A 16,572-nucleotide genomic window follows, 5' to 3' on the forward strand; every position below is an offset into this window, starting at 1 on the left:
GCAATGTTAATTTTCTATTGTTGTTAGTTTGATTAGAAGAAAAAAAAATAATTTTTGAAAAATAATAATTTACATTTTACTAAAAAAAAAAGAATGAAAATACATTTTTGAATAAAATACATAACACTCTAAAAAATAAATTCACCATGTTTTGAATATTTAAGAGATTAAGGAAAAAGATTAGCCATATTAAAGATAATTTCATTTAGTATTATTGTGCAAATATATTATAAATATTGTCGATTTACGAGTTAATATTCAATTTGACAACTAAAATTTGAGGTTGAATTCGAATTGATCCCTAAAATTATAATTAACTCAATTAAATTTTAAAATGTACAATAATAACTTGCATTAGTCTTTGAACTAATTCTAATAAGTAATGATATATTGATTTTGTACATTAATTTGTTAAGATTTGGACTCCTCTCTTAGGTTTCACGTGATTGAGATCTACTTGACCTCTTATAAATTTGACGGACTCCCAACATTTTCAAGAAGATGATAATAACAAGTTCAATTTGAAAATTTTGGAACTCTGGAGCAACTTCTAAAAACTCTAATAGGTCTCGATCACATGGAACCTGAGTGAAAAATCCAAATGCCAACAAGTTAATGTATCAAATTAATACGTCGTTAACAAAAATCAGTTCAAAGACTAATACAAATTACAACTACAAATTTTAGGAGTCAAATTAAGTATTAACTCCTCGATTTACATAACTAAATCAATTCCCCACACTTGGTACGGTTTACTTTCCAGGTTTAGTACGAAAAACATGAATTTGGATTCTCTAAATTTTTTATTTTTATTGTAGAGGGTAAAGTGTGATTTTTCACTCTTGAATTGTTTTTTTCTCATATTTTCCTCTTGATCCTACTTATGAAATAAAAGATAAAAAATCACACTTTATTCTTTAAAGTGAAATTCAAAATTTAGAGGATCTAAATCCCGAAAAATATAGAGTGAGCAGTAAGAGATTTCAATATGTTGATTTTTTTAATAAATAAAAAAAAATGTAGATTGAAGAATATTCACTAATTCGGTTATTGGTTCTTAGTTGCTCAATATTTTTTATTCAAAACCTTTTGTACGAGTTCTGCAGCACACTTGCAACAATTAAACACCAATGGTCTTTATCATTAACAATTGATTACATGGAAGGATGACTTACAGGTGAGTAGGTGACAATGGAAAGGATAAAATTTAGATTAATTCTAACTCTATTTACAAGTTGAAATTTCTATACAAATTCAACTCAGTAAATTCAACTTTATTTATACTAGTTTTTAGGAGTGTCTATGGATCGGATCGTATCCGCAGATTCGCGGTAAATATCCGCATCCGATCCGAAAATTGTGGATACGATCCGATCCGCAAATTGATCGGATCTTATCCAATCCGATCCACACATTTTGAAATCAAGCCTTCGTATGGCTACGTATGAGGCAAATAGGTTTGTCACTCTTATATTGTCTTAGTCAATTCACAAGTCATGATTTGTGAAATAATATAAACTGGTGTTCTAAAAATCGAACTGGACTGGCTAGATTGTAACAATCAAAATTTATAGGGGTGTTCATGGATCGGATCGTATCTGCAGATCCGCAGTAAATATTCGCATCCGATCCAAAAATTACGGATACGATCCGATCCGCAGATTGATTGGATCGGATAGGATTCGATCCGCACTCTTTACGGATTGGATCGTAGATATCTGCTCTACATCCGCATATCCAATCCGCGGATCCGCAGATCTGCACAATAATAATTAAAAATAAATAAATATATATATGTTTGGTATTATATTTACTTGGTTGTATGTTTTAGTTAGTAATTATTATTCATATATTATATTATTTTATTTTTGTTATTTAGAGAGAGTTTGATTAAAAATATTTTAGGAATAAATAAGTTTAAAAGTATAAAAGAAATATTTTTATCGAATTCTTTTACATAGAAATATGATTAAAAATAAAAGGTTTAATTATGCGGATATATCCGATATCCGATCCGCAAATGTAATAAATTATCCGATATACCCTACTAATTTTTAAGCTGGGGATCACCAAAAAAATAAATTATCTATCAATAACTAAAGATCTTTTGTAAATAAATTATCTATTAATAACTAAAGATCTTTTGTATTTAGTAAAAAGCCTTTAATTTAACATATTTTGACACCCCTAACTAGACTACCACAAACTATGGGGCATCCCCTTTTTTTCGCAGATGCTAGAGACGAGAAAACCAATTTAATGTGTTTGATTATTTTTTCTGGAAGCAAAAGAGTCAAGTGAGAACAAATTTCTTCTCCAGACCGACTACAATTCCTATCATATTGGGTAGCCTTTTCATTTTAATCCCGACTGATATGTTCCTAAACACAATAATTGCATTTAATAAGGGTAAAACTCCGAATATCCCTAAACTTTAAGCAAGTCCATGACATAATATACATGCTTGTACAATCTCTAACATATCAAGTAAGCAAAGCAGCCAACAATTTAACATGTAGATATCAAGTGACATGTAATTTAAGATTTAACATCTAACTGAAATCGCATAGTAAAAACAATAAACACGAATGAATATCTCTCAAACAAAAATAAAATAATGTCAATTAAAAGCTTCATATTTATGGGGGAAATGGTTCTCAAAATAGCACCCAAACAGTTTAACATAAACTATGAAAGAAACAAAATTTGGAAAGTTGCAATCAAAGAAAGTCCTAAAATTGTCTTCAAGTAGTCTTATCAGCCTTAGCAGCAGTTGCGGCAGCTTGACCCCTAAGACGACCGGTCCTCCTTGCAGCAATGAGACCAACCTTTTGGCCGGGCGGAGCATCACGCCTAACAGTACTGGCATGACCAATGTGTTGATGGTTACCTCCTCCGTGGGGATGCTCAACTGGATTCATAGCAACACCACGAACCTTGGGCCAGCAGTTCCTCTTGACCCTGAATTTGTGGTAAGCATTACCAGCCTTGAGGAGTGGCTTCTCAGTTCTTCCACCACCCGCAACTTGTCCAATCATGGCCCTGCATCCACTTGGCACAATCTTCTTTGAACCAGATGGGAGCTTGATCCTACAAACAAAAATGAAAAACACATATAACCACTTCTAATGGACCATGATTTAACTCAGCCTCCAATTAACAAGTCGATTAATGCTACAACTCAAATACACCAAAATCCATTTCTACCTTTCAAATAACTATACTAAAATGCATAGGTAACACAACAAATAAATATGTTAGCATCATCAGGGTTTAACTTAGAATTTTAACATTTGTACAAGCATTTCCAAACAATCACTGGTTTTGAGATATAGCTAAAAAAAAGCTATAAAATGATATTATAGTTAATACCTAGAACCAGAAAAATAACGTAAAATCCCAATTATATATCGAATGGTGGTTGAGAACAAATACCTAGAAGTGTCATTATCGGGGTTGTGGCTGATAACAATGGCGTAATCACCAGATGCCCTAGCAAAGACACCGCGGTCACCAACGTGGTGCTCGACGTTGCAAATGACAGCTCCTTCAGGGATGGATCTGAGTGGCAAAACATTTCCGACCACGAGTGTGGCCTTCTTCCCGCAGTAGATGAACTGGCCGGTGTAGATACCTTCAGCAGCAACGAACAGCTCCGTCTGCTTCTTGTACCTGAATGGGTGGCGGAAAGTGACCTTGGCGAGTGGGGCACCGCGGCCGGGGTCGTGGATGATGTCGGTCACCACACCCTTGAGGTAACCGTTGCGCTCGCCGAAGTCGAGGCTGCGGAACCTGGCGGCGCCCTTGCGGTGATGGGTGTGAGACTTGAAGACAGACCCAGCACCCTTACGCTGTGCGCGGATGACTCTACCCATGACGGAGAATCTCTCTCTCCTCCTCTCTGTATCTGCGGCTAAGGAAGATCGAAGGTGAATTAGGGTTTCTTGTGTGGTTTTTATATAGTACTTTTGCCATTAACTATAAAGTCCAAAATTGTTAAATGGGTTGGTGTAGCCTAATAGTTTTATTGAAATGCTATTGGGCTAGACTCTTAAGCCCAAAAATTTTGAGTAAGCCTAATCATATGTGTATTTTGTGAGTAAGCCCAAAAATTTTGTGAGTCAGCGATGCAATAATGAACTACATAATTGGGCAGTACGCTTTTGCAGAGAATAGAATATCTGTTGTTGTTGGAGAAAATAGTTAAAACATTATTTTTCGCTCCTCATTAAATTTGTTTGTTTTTGTTTGCTTTTGGTCCTGCCATTGATTTGTTTTAGGTTTTCAACTTACTTTGCATGTATGGGCCATACAACAGCCAGCTACAAGGACGGGGAATTGGGATCATACATGTAATGTTCCAGTTCCAATTCCAATTCCAATTCCACTGTTTCAAGCCGCATAAACGACACCAATGAACGAAGGAAAAGAAACAAAACGACAAAGTGAAATAAGGGGAAAAAATAAAAACAAAAGAATATTTTGTACCATTGAAATACGAAATTGCTTTGTTTGTAATGTAGTGGAGCTTTTTGTTTGTAATATAGTGGAGCTTTGTTGTTTAGTTAAAGTTTTGAAAATTTGTTTTTGTAGTGAGGTGGAGCCGCAGGAGCGTTTCAAACAGGGACCGCTTCACGCTCCTCTTCTCTTTTTCACACTTTGAAGAAGCAAAAACCAGCCAGCCATTAAAATCCGACCCCCCTCCATAACATTACTCAAGCTACACTCTCTCTTCTACTCTATTAAATTCTTCCGTAGTAAGTCCTACTATTACATTCTTATTCTCTATTCATTTCTCCTTGCCATGTTTTCAATAAGTTGGAACGAAATTTTATTTTATGAAATTTTTATATTACAAGATTTTTGAGTAATTTTTATATCATTTGAAGCATCAGTTTGGTTATCTCTCATGTGATCTAACCATAGAATCAGTCGCTGATACATTTATCACATGCATTTATCAAATTAGGTCTTTCTTCTTTTTTTTTTTTCTAATGGGAATTGCCATGACCATTATGGCATTCTGCCATTCTACTGTGACCTCGTTGACGTCAACTATGAAAAAATGGTTAGATAAATTTAGTTATTGTAAAAGATTTATAATCTGTAGTAGTGACAAGAATTTATATTATAAAGTGTAACTATTGCTACTTTCTTTGGTTTGATTAGATTTTATGATAGTAAAATGTGAAATAGGTAATGACTTAAGTTCATTCATGCATACAATATGCGTTAGCACTCAATTTGAGCATGTTGTGAGTCAGGTTGGAAATCTGAGATGGACCGGCGGGGCTGGCTCTGGAAGAAAAAATCATCTGACAAATCCAAAATTGCTGAGAAGCCAGGTTCTGAAGCAGAACCTGTTAGTTTTACATTGTCTTCTGTGGCAAATCTTGAAGATGAGGTCATTCACTTTTATTTCATAAGTAGACAGTAGCTAAATGGCTTATCATCCATAATATGAACATGTTTTTACAGTGTTTGTCCCCTTTTTTTTTAAAGCAGGACAGTGGCAAGAATAAGAACTATGTTCAAATATCAATGGAGTCATACACACATATGTGTGCATTGGAGGATCAAGTAAAGGCTTTGGAAGACAAGCTAACAACAGCTTATTCAGAATTAAATAGCAAAGATAATTTAGTTAAACAGCATGCAACAGTTGCCGAGGAAGCGGTCTCAGGTAATAATTTTTAATAAATATAAAATTTTCAGCTTTAGCGGTTGAAACGACTAAAAACCATTCATTTTATAATAAAAAGGATTTATTCAACATTCTATGCATTTTAGGGTGGGAAAAAGCTGATGCTGAAGTAGCTTCATTAAGATGTCAACTTGAATCTGTCACTATCTCAAAGCTTGCTGTTGAGGATAGAGCATCTCACTTGGATGGTGCTCTAAAAGAATGCATGAAGCAGATAAGAACTGTTAAGGAAGATAGTGAGCAGAAACTGCAAGACTTGATCCTTATGAAATCCCAGCAGTGGGAAAAAGTTAAGTCAGAGTTTGAAGTGAAAATAGATAAATTGGAGCAAGGACTTCGTTGTGAGGCTAGTGAAAATGCTGCTCTTCTTAGATCCCTGCAAGACAGTTCGAATAAAATAGCGAGACTGAAAGAAGAAAAATCTGAAGCTGAGGCTGAAGTAGAGTTTCTAAAGAAGAATGTTCAGTCATGTGAAAAGGAAATAGCTTCACTGAAGTATGAGTTACATGTGATTTCCAAGGAGCTGGATATCCGAAACGAAGAGAAGAATATGATTATGAGATCAGCAGAAGTGGCAAGCAGAAAACATGCAGAGGATGTTAGGAACATTGCCAAGATAGAAACTGAATGCCAAAGACTCCGTGGTCTGCTGCGAAGGAAGTTACCTGGACTGGCCGCATTGGCTCAAATGAAGCTAGAAGTGGGGATTCCGCAACAAGTTATCAGCACACCCTACCATAGGAAAACTTGTTTAAAAGCTGATGGCATGCAAGAATCTGAGTTTCTTGCCAAAAAGTTGGAGGCATTGGAAGAAGAAACAAAGACATTGAAAGAAGCTTTGGCCACAAGTAATGCTGAATTGCAGGCTTCAAGAAACTTGTATGCCAAAACAGTTGGCAGACTAAAGACCTTAGAAGCAGAGATACAGTTTTTTCACTTAGAAAACGTTGCTGAAAAATCAAATTTGGCAATCAATTTTGGAAACTCATCAAATAGAATTTCCAACAAAATACCAAGCCTCGCTTCTATCTCTGATGACGGCCATGAGGAGCCAGAAAGTCCTGTTGAGTCAAGTGCAGCCTCAACTTGTGACCTTTCTGAAATCAAGAGAGTTACAAGTGTTGGTAAATTTGAGAAAGAAAAGAGTGAAACTATCATAGAACTGATGAATGACTTTCTGGAAGTGGAGAAAATGGCATGTTTATCGGACAATAGCAATGTAGCTCTTGGCATTACTAGCAAAGTTAGTGACTCTGATGGAACAGATAAACAATCAGATAAAGCTTCTAAAGTTGAAGAGACTGATTATATTCCAGAGAAAAATGACAAGGCATCCAAACATGCTGAACACATGCAAGATCTGAAGGAAACAAAGCTGATGTTCCAGGAAAAGGAGCAGCTTCTTGCTGAACTGAAAGAACAATTGGCTTCATCTCATAAATCATACAACTTGGCTGAGATTCAGCTGAAGTGTATGACAGAATCCTATAAGTCACTTCAAATGCATGCAGAATATTTAGAAGCTCAAAATAAGATTCTGCAAGAAAATATAGAGGAGCTAAAGAATGACCTTGTGGAGCAAAAGAAATGTCATGATGATGCCTTGGTGAGGCACAGAGCCATTGAAGAGAAAATGCAAAGGTTAATTCTGATCCCTTGAACCTTAATCCAGTAAAAAATTACATGCAATCTAATAAATAATGTAATACAGTAATTCCCCTGTAAGTTTAGCATGTAGTTTCTATTGTGTGTAAACTATCTTGAGTTGAACTTCCATCGTCTTTTTCACATGAAGGGACAAGTGCTTAGTTTGTGGATCCAATTTGGGAGCAGATAATGGCATGACTACTGGGAAGGTATGTACATGTCAAAGTACCTGCAGTCAAAGTCAATATTGCATTCTTTTCTATATCAATAAATAGTAGTACTCATACTCTCCTAACTTGAAGTTTGATTGCAACTTGCAGCACATTTTTGAAATATTATGATTGATTTGCTTTTTATCTCAAATATTCACATTACTCAACATTAAACACTGTGGACATGACGTGTCCTTATTCTCAGAAACACCATTGCTTTGATGCTACCAATTCCTTTGAATTTATCTTTGATATGTTCATGGCATCAGGATATGGAGCTAGCAGCAGCAGAGAAAAAGCTGGCAGAATGTCAAGAGACTTTGTATACTCTTGGTAGGCACCTGCAAGCTCTGTGTCCTCATATTGAGATACCTATATCTCATCTCGGTAAAAGGCTTCAAACGAATGACATGTTGGTTAAACCAAGTCATGGCTGGTCGAATTCTAATGTGTCCAGTAACTCGAATGAAATTGAACAGGCTGAGGCATCTAGATGTAGTGTTCCTTCCGAGATTCAAGAAGTGAATGTCGAGTTTTCATCGCCTAACTGTCGATCCACACCGTGTCTTTCAGACACTGAAGGCTGCTTTTCTGTGAACTCTTCAATAGGGTCAAGCAAGCCCGGTTATATGCTTACCGAATCGAATTCCTCTTGTTCTGCCTCTGCTACAGGGAAGCATGCACATGGATTCAGACATTTCTCTTCTTTAAAAGGGAAGAATGCTCACTAGCATTGTTTGTTACTTCCTAAATCCTAGGTATTAATCAGAGGGAGCTCCCCGATGATGTTGTATATAGTAAAAGGTTTTGGAGATTGATGTTTCTGTTTTTAGTTCAATTATATTTGAATTTAGATAAAGTTTAATTTTCACTCTAGCACTTATATTTCTTGAACCACTTCAGTGTTTTAAGCTAAGGCAAGTCCTCATATTTGGATTAATATTGAAAGTTACTAGCAATATATAGGTATAAATAATTTATGTTGTGATAAAATTAAATTGAATGCCCATTAATATGGGCGGTTGATTTTTATTTCCAATATTGAATGAAGTTGAAAAGCAAACTTCATATGCCTATATATAGAGAAGCAATCTTAGAAATGTTACGACACAGCAATAAAAACATTTCATTCTCTCTCTTTTACTATAATATTCTTCTCTTTACACACTGCTAATAAATTCTCTCTCTCTTTATCTTTTGTTTAAACTATAATATTTATAATATTAGTAAATAGATAAATTATTTATATTATAGTGATATAAGAGCATATTTATATTTCTCTATTGTATATTCTTTATTTATTTTCACAACACGTTATCAGCACAAGATTCTGATCAAATTTTTAAGAAGACGCAGGTAACAAATTTTCATTATGTCGAAACTCTCTCATCTTGAATTCAATGTTCTTGATATATTTGGAAATAATTATTTATCATGGATACTAGATGCTGAAATTCATCTTGATTCAATGGATCTTGGAGATACCATTAAAGCTGAAAATAATGCATCCCAAAAGGATAAAGCCAAAGCCATGATTTTTCTTCGTCGTCATCTTGACGAAGGATTGAAAAATGAATATCTCACATTAAAAGATCTTGCAGATCTTTGGAAAGACCTTGAAGAAAGGTATAATCATCAAAAAACGGTGATACTTCTTCAAGTTCGATATGAGTGGACGCACTTGCGTTTACAGGATTTTAAATCCATAAATGAATATAATTCTGCAATGTTTTGAATCACCTCACGAATGAAATTATGTGGAGAAAAGATAACTGACAATGATATGTTGGAGAAAACTTTCTCGACCTTCCATGCCAGGAATGTGCTCCTGCAGCAGCAATATCGAGAAAAAGGGTTTAAAAAATATTCTGAATTAATTTCTTGCCTTCTTGTTTTGCTGAACGCAACAATGAGTTGCTCTTAAAAAATCATGAAGCGCACCCAGCTGGCGCTGCCCCATTTCCTGAAGTAAATGCGGCAAATTACCCCAGAAGAGGTAAATGGCAAGGTTTTAATAACAAAAAAAATTATAGAAGGAAAATGAATTATATTCAAAAGAGAAGATCTCACGAAAGAAATATTAGGCAGAATAAATCAACAGAGGATAAGTATTTTTGTTGTGGTGGAAAGGGCCATTGGTCACGTACCTGTCGTACCCCAAGGCACCTAGTCGATCTTTACCAAGCATCTTTGAAAAAGGATGACAAAGGAAAGGAAACAAATTTTGTTTCGAATGATGCTGAAAATTCCACCACTCATTATGATGTATCTGATTTCTTTAAGGATCTTGAAGGAAATATTGGTCATTTGATCAATGATGGAATAGTTTAAAATGTGGAATTGTTATGTATCCATGTAAATAAATAATGTAAATAACTTATTGTTAAGTTTTATTTTTTATGTATTTAAGTTTCAAATGTGATGTATATAAATAATGAAATATTAATGTTCATGAATTTAAAATCATTAAATGAGTCAAATTTTAAAATAAAATTTCAGTATATGACATTATTTTTATGTACAGTATTTTTTAGAAAAATAATTCCAATCAAGTATTCAATTTAACTGTGCATACTACTCATTTTATTATTATTATTTGTCTTTGAAGAAAATGGCAAGGATATATAATGAAGATGTATGCCTTGCGAATAGTGCAAGTTCGCACACCATTCTCAAAAATGATATATATTTTACCCATCTTGTGCCAAAAGAGGAATATGCTAATACTATTATTGGCTCAGGCAATGTGATAGAAGGCTCCAGAAGAGCTATAATTTTGTTTCATGGAGGAACAAAATTTATAATAAATAATGTATTATTATCTACCAAGTCCCTGAGGAACTTGTTGAGTTTCAAAAATATTTGCCGAAATGGATATCATGTTGAGACAATGAATGAGGGAAATCATGAGTATTTATGTATCACAACTCATGATTCAAATAAGAAAGTTATATTAGAAAAATTACCCTCACTTTCATCTGGGCTATATTACACCAAGATTAGTGCAATTGAATCACACGCCATTGTAAACCAAAAGTTTACTAGCCCAAATGAATTCATAACTTGGCATGATAGATTGGGTCATCCAGGAACAACCATGATGAGGAGAATTATTAAAAACTCTCATGGACATTCACTAAAGAACCAGAAGATTCTTAAAACTAGTGAATTTTGTTGTGTTGCATGTTCTCAACGGAAGTTAATTTTAAGGCCATCACTAGTAAAGATTGGATTTGAGTCCCCTGAATTCCTAGAAAGGATTCAAGGTGATATATGTGGACCTATTCATCTACCATGTGGACCTGACCTTGACTCTCTCTCTGTCTCTCTCACTCACCGAATCTGCTTCCTTCTCTCAACAAAACCTAGCCTCCAATGCCACTTTCTTCTTCAAGCTGTGTCACCGCCACCGCACTACCGCCGCCGTCCGCACTGCACCCATGGTCGTCGAAACGCGTCTGCTCGCCTCGCTTTCCCGTCAGTTTTGAGCTTTCGCGTCTGTTCTGAGCTTCCGCCACCTCTGTATCGCCGTGCTTCCGCCGCGGTGCTCCCTCTTCGTCACTTGGTCGAGCTTGCCTCAAGCCCTTTTTTTTGCTCCAGCCTGCTGTTATCACCATGCTTCGGCCTCTGTTTTGGCTGAGCTTACGCCAGTGCTCAGCCCTGATCTGAGCTCCCTCTCCCTCATCTGAAATGCTGAATCTCTGTTGTTCATGGTTTTTTTTAAGTAATTTCTTGCTTATCTGTTTTGAGTTTTCTTAGGTTTCTTGCTTATCTGTTTTAGTTTTCTTAGGTTTTTTTCTTAGTAATGATTTTCTTAGGTTTTTCTGTGGTGAGCAATTTAGATTATTTTATTTTACAGTAATTATGGAACTGTTTCTGTTGTTCAGATGTATTTTTTTATTTAATTATTCAGTGTTGTATTTATTGTTATTGATGATTGTTGCTGTTTGTTCTTGATGGTTTTGATTGGTGATGTTTGTTCACTGCTATATTTATTCTTATTGTTCTTGATTGTTGCTATTTTTTTTCTTGTGCTATTTGTTTTCTGAGTTGCTATTTTCATGTTTTTGCTATTTTTCATGTTATTTTTTAATGACTATTTGGTTTCTGGTATCTCTGAAGATGTTGATTGCTAGCATCCTGAAATCTTGAAGCAAGAAGTAATGTTTCCAAAACCTGATAGTTATGAGCCAACCATAGAAGGAGCTTTACCAACAAATAATATCTGTTCAATTTTTATTAATGGAACCTGCAGACTTGAGTCTATGGATATCTCTGATTTAGCAGAAATCATATCTTTTCTTTTCACATACCAGAACTCTATTGGAAACAACAATAATCATATTGTACCCTTAAAAATTGCTATTACAATCTGTTGACTGCTTACATGAAGTATCTGTCTCTGGTTGCACATTTACTTTGTGCTTGAGTCTTGTTCAAAATACCTCGTGTTCAAGAAATGAGTTCAAACAATTGGTAGCTCAGATGCTAATGGTCATATCTGACTTGTTGCGAGAAAACAATGTTTATTTAATTTAGTGTCATCACTGCCCTGCTAATGCTAATGCTAATGCTTGGTTACTGAATGTTCTGTTTTGAACTTTTGATATGTTGTATAATGTACTGATTTTGTTGTTTTTAATGTTTAATTTAGTGTCATCACTTCCTTGCTAATGGTCTGGTTAATTTAGTGTCATCACTGCCTTGTTAATGCTAATGCTTGGTTACTGAATGCTCTGTTTTGAACCTTTGATATGTTGTATAATGTACTGATTTTGCTGTTTTTAGTGTTTAATTTAGTGTCATCACTTATCACTGCCTTGGTAATGTTCTGTTTAATTTAGTGTCATCACTTCCTTGCTAATGCTAATGCTTGGTTACCGAATACTCTGTTTTGAACTTTTAATATGTAGTATAATGTACTGATTTTGCTGTTTTTAGTTTTTAGTTTAGTGTCATCACTGCCTTGCTGAATGATGTTGTTAATGTACTGGTGTTACTGTTTTAGTGTTTTGATAATGTACTGGTATTGCTGTTTTAGTGTTTTGATAATGTACTGGTGTTGCTGTTTTAGTGCTTGCTGAATGATGTTGTTAATGTACTGGTGTTGCTGTTTTAGTGTTTTGATAATGTACTGGTGTTGCTGTTTTAGTGTTTTATAATGTGTTGCTATTTCATTGTTGCTGTTTGATAATATACTGGTGTTACTGTTTTAGGGTTGCTGATGTACTTTTTGATCTTTTAAGATTTATATTAGACTATAATTATATTTTAGGGTGTTTAATTATAATTTATTTATTATTTTATTTTAAAACGGTTTTTCTGGTTGAACCATCGGTTAGACCGGTTGGATCAATGAACCAGTGAACCAGTGACTAGAGCGGTTTGATGACCGGTCCGATTTTCCGAACCTTGGGTAAATCAATAACTTTATTTTTGGTTATTATATATTTGTGTTTCTAAAATTATTTGTTATTGCTCAATAGGTTTAATATTTTTTTTTAAAATAACATATATGCAATTATTATTATTTTTTTTTTTTGCTAGATAGTTCAAGTTAAGTTAAAAATGTCAAAAATGAAAATAATTCACTCATTTTCAAGAGAAAAGAGAGAATATATGATGAACAAAATTCAGCTTCAGATTCTTTGAATAATGTTCAAAATATTATTGAACAACCCAAGATATAACATGTGACACAACTTGTTGAGCAAGATATTCAACCACCTGCTTCCAAAATAACAAGGATTGAAATAGATTAAGTTAATATTGATACATTGATGCGTGATTCCAGAAAGCGTTGTGCTTATTATCTTCTCGCAACCTGGCGTTTGCGAGATTACTGGCTCAAATTATTCGATTAAAAGCACAATTTTTAGAAAATCCAATCAAAGTAATTCGTCTTGATAATGCTGGTGAATTTACTTCCTAAGCTTTTGATGCATATTGTATGGCTAATGGAATAAGTGTTGAACATCCAATAGCTTATGTTCACACACAAAATGGGTTAGCAGAATCACTTATTAAACGCCTCCAGTTAATTGCTAGACCCTTACTTATGAGAACAAATCTCCCAACCTCAGTTTGGGGGCATGCTATTTTACATGCCGCAACACTTATTTATTTGAGGCCAACGAGTTACCATCAATTCTCTCCTATGCAATTAGCTTTTGGCCAGCAGCCAAATGTTTCCCATTTAAGAATATTTAGATGTGCGATATATGTTCTCATTACACCACCTAATCGCACCAAAATGGGACCCCAAAAAAAATTAATGATATATGTTGGATATGATTCTTCCTCTATAGTGAGGTATCTTGAGATACAAACTGGAGATGTATTTAAAGCCCGATTTGCGGATTGTCATTTTGATAAATCAAAGTTTCCAACATTAGGGGGAGAGAATAAGCTTCCTGAAAAGGAACTTAGTTGGAATGCATCATCATTGATGCATTTAGATCCTCGATCAGGACAATGTGAATTAGAAGTTCAAAAGATTATACATTTGCAAAGAATAGCAAATGAATTGCCTGATGCATTTTTCGATACAAAGAGGATAACCAAGTCGTATATACCAGCAGAAAATGCTCCAATTCGAATTGATGTCCCAGTTGAACAAATTGCCACCGAAGCAAATACACGCCAGAAGCGTGGCAGGCCTGTCGGTTCCAAAGACAAAAATCCTCGAAAGTGAAAAGAGGTAAATAATATTCCTGTTGAAAGAGACATAGTAGAGACACTTGCAGCTGTCCAAAATTCTGATATAGTTTTAACGTCAGAAGACGTTCAGGTACCTGAAAATTGTGAAAATGACGAGATCTCGATAAATTATGTCTTTACAGGAGAGAAATGGGACCAAAATAAGACAATTGTTAATGAAATATTTGCATATAATGTGGCATTAAATATCATGCATGAAAGTAAGGATCTTGAGCCAAGATCAGTCGAAGAGTGTCGACAAAGAAATGATTGGCCAAAATGGAAAGAAGCCATGAAGGCTGAATTAGACTCACTTGCAAAACGTGAAGTCTTTGGACCTGTAGTCCATGCACCTACAGATGTAAAACCTGTTGGATACCGATGGGTATTTGTGAGAAAACGAAATGAGAAAAATGAAGTTGTGCACTACAAAGCCCGACTTGTAGCACAAAGTTTTTCACAAAGGTCCGGTATAGATTATGAAGAAACGTATTCCCCTGTAGTGGATGCGATAACATTGCGTTATTTGGTCAGTTTATCTGCATATCATAAACTACATATGCATTTCATGGATGTGGTAACAGCCTACTTATATGGTTCATTAGATCGGGATATCTATATGAAAGCCCCTGAAGGACTAAAGATATCTAAACCATCCAATGAATATTCGCAAGGGTTATACTCAGTCAAATTGCAAATATCTTTATATGGTCTAAATCAATCTGGACGAATGTGGTATAATCGTCTTATTGAGTATCTGACCAAAAACGGATTCAAGAATGATGATATCTGCCCATGTGTTTTCATAAAGAAATCTGCATCTGGGTTCATTATAATTGCTGCGTACGTTGATGATTTAAATATTATTGGAACTCCTGAAGAGATTCCAACAATTATAAAAACTCTAAAAGAAGAGTTTGAGATGAAAGATCTTAGAAAGACTAAATTTTGTCTCGGCCTGCAGATCGAGCATACAAAAAATGAGATCTTTATTCATCAAATAACATACACAGAAAAGATCTTGAAGAGATTTTATATGGATAAGTCACATCCATTAAGTATCCAATGATCGTAAGGTCTTTGGATGTGGAAAAGGATCAATTCCGTCCTAAAGAAGAAAATGAAGATATCCTTGGTCCTGAAGTACCATATCTTAGTGCCATTGAAGCACTAATGTATCTTGCTAATAATATGCGACCTGACATATCATTCACGGTGAATTTACTAGCAAGGTATAGTTCCTCTCCAACTAGAAGACATTGGAGTGGAATCAAGCAAATGTTTCGATATCTTCATGGAATGGTTGATATGGGATTGTTTTATCCCTATGGATCCAAGTCACAACTAGTTGGCTATGCAGATGCCAGATACTTGTCTGATCCACATAAAGGGAGATCTCAAACAGGATACCTGTTCATATATGGTGGTACAGCTATATCATGGAGGTCTACAAAACAGACGATAGCAGCAACCTCTTCTAATCATGCTGAAATACTGGTGATTCATGAAGCTAGTCGCGAGTATTTTTGGCTGAGGAGTATGATTCAATATATTCTGTCATCATGTGGACTGATTGATCATAAGATAGCTCCAACTGTCATGTTTGAAGATAATACAGCATGCATTGCTCAACTTAAGGGTGGATATATCAAAGGTGATAGAACAAAGCATATTTCTCCTAAATTCTTCTTCACTCATGATCTTCAAAATCAAGGGACAATTGATGTCCAACAGATCCGTTCAAGTGACAATCTGACAGATTTATTCACAAAGTCACTCCCAAAATCCTCTTTTGAAAGATTGGTACATGAGATTGGGATGCGCCGATTTCGAGACATCAACTGATGTCGACAAGAGGGGGAGATTGTACTCTTTTTTCCTTGGTCAGGTTTTTTTTCATTGGGTTTTTCTTGATAAGGTTTTTAATGAGGCAGTCTCCAAGGATATTGTACTCTTTTTCCTTCACTAAAGCTTTTTCCCATTGGATTTTTCTTTAGTAAGGTTTTAATGAGGCATAATCTTAAATGGGCATTCAAGGGGGAGTGTTGTGATAAGATTAAATTGAATGCCCATTAATATGGGCGGTTGATTTTTATTTCTAATACTGAATGAAGTTGAAAAGTAAACTTCATATGCGTATATATAGAGAAGCAATCTTAGGAATGTTACCACACAGCAATAAAAACATTCCATTCTCTCTCTTTTACTATAATATTCTTCTCTTTACACACTGCTAATAAATTCTCTCTCTCTCTCTCTTTATCTTTTGTGGTTTTAAACTATAATATTTATAATATTAGTAAAATTAGT

At 34.9% G+C, this 16,572-nt stretch overlaps 2 protein-coding genes and 2 long non-coding RNA genes across 4 annotated transcripts; 2 read left to right on the forward strand and 2 right to left on the reverse strand.

Annotated features, from left to right (window-relative positions):
• Positions 2,571–3,941, reverse strand: LOC107642949 (60S ribosomal protein L8-3). Its single transcript, XM_016346463.2, has 2 exons — positions 3,436–3,941; positions 2,571–3,090 (listed from the first exon to the last, which is right to left on the reverse strand). Exons 1-2 carry the CDS (start codon positions 3,873–3,875, stop codon positions 2,745–2,747), a joined length of 786 nt encoding a protein of 261 aa, XP_016201949.1. The 5' UTR covers positions 3,876–3,941; the 3' UTR covers positions 2,571–2,744.
• LOC107642950 (filament-like plant protein 4) lies at positions 4,572–8,442 on the forward strand. Its single transcript, XM_016346465.2, has 6 exons — positions 4,572–4,757; positions 5,265–5,404; positions 5,506–5,683; positions 5,791–7,345; positions 7,500–7,560; positions 7,833–8,442. The coding sequence occupies exons 2-6, from the start codon at positions 5,279–5,281 to the stop codon at positions 8,292–8,294; spliced, it is 2,382 nt and encodes a 793-aa protein (XP_016201951.1). The 5' UTR covers positions 4,572–4,757; positions 5,265–5,278; the 3' UTR covers positions 8,295–8,442.
• LOC110271761 lies at positions 10,872–12,061 on the forward strand. Its single transcript, XR_002362400.1, has 2 exons — positions 10,872–11,287; positions 11,686–12,061. It is a non-coding gene; the product is annotated as an uncharacterized LOC110271761 (long non-coding RNA).
• LOC110271762 lies at positions 12,187–12,556 on the reverse strand. The gene is made up of 2 exons (XR_002362401.1): positions 12,464–12,556; positions 12,187–12,310 (listed from the first exon to the last, which is right to left on the reverse strand). It is a non-coding gene; the product is annotated as an uncharacterized LOC110271762 (long non-coding RNA).

Source organism: Arachis ipaensis, chromosome B05, assembly GCF_000816755.2.
Source record: "Arachis ipaensis cultivar K30076 chromosome B05, Araip1.1, whole genome shotgun sequence".
In the NCBI taxonomy this organism is placed as follows: domain Eukaryota; kingdom Viridiplantae; phylum Streptophyta; class Magnoliopsida; order Fabales; family Fabaceae; genus Arachis; species Arachis ipaensis.

Coding starts and splice junctions, on each gene's coding strand:
- LOC107642949 (XM_016346463.2), bottom strand. CDS start 3,875: ATGGGTAGAGTCATCCGCGCACAGCGTAAGGGTGCTGGGTCTGTCTTC. Junction 3,091..3,435: donor CCCGATAATGACACTTCTAG/GTATTTGTTCTC, acceptor TTTTGTTTGTAG/GATCAAGCTCCCATCTGGTT.
- LOC107642950 (XM_016346465.2), top strand. CDS start 5,279: ATGGACCGGCGGGGCTGGCTCTGGAAGAAAAAATCATCTGACAAATCC. Junction 7,346..7,499: donor ATTGAAGAGAAAATGCAAAG/GTTAATTCTGAT, acceptor TTTCACATGAAG/GGACAAGTGCTTAGTTTGTG. Junction 7,561..7,832: donor ATGGCATGACTACTGGGAAG/GTATGTACATGT, acceptor TCATGGCATCAG/GATATGGAGCTAGCAGCAGC.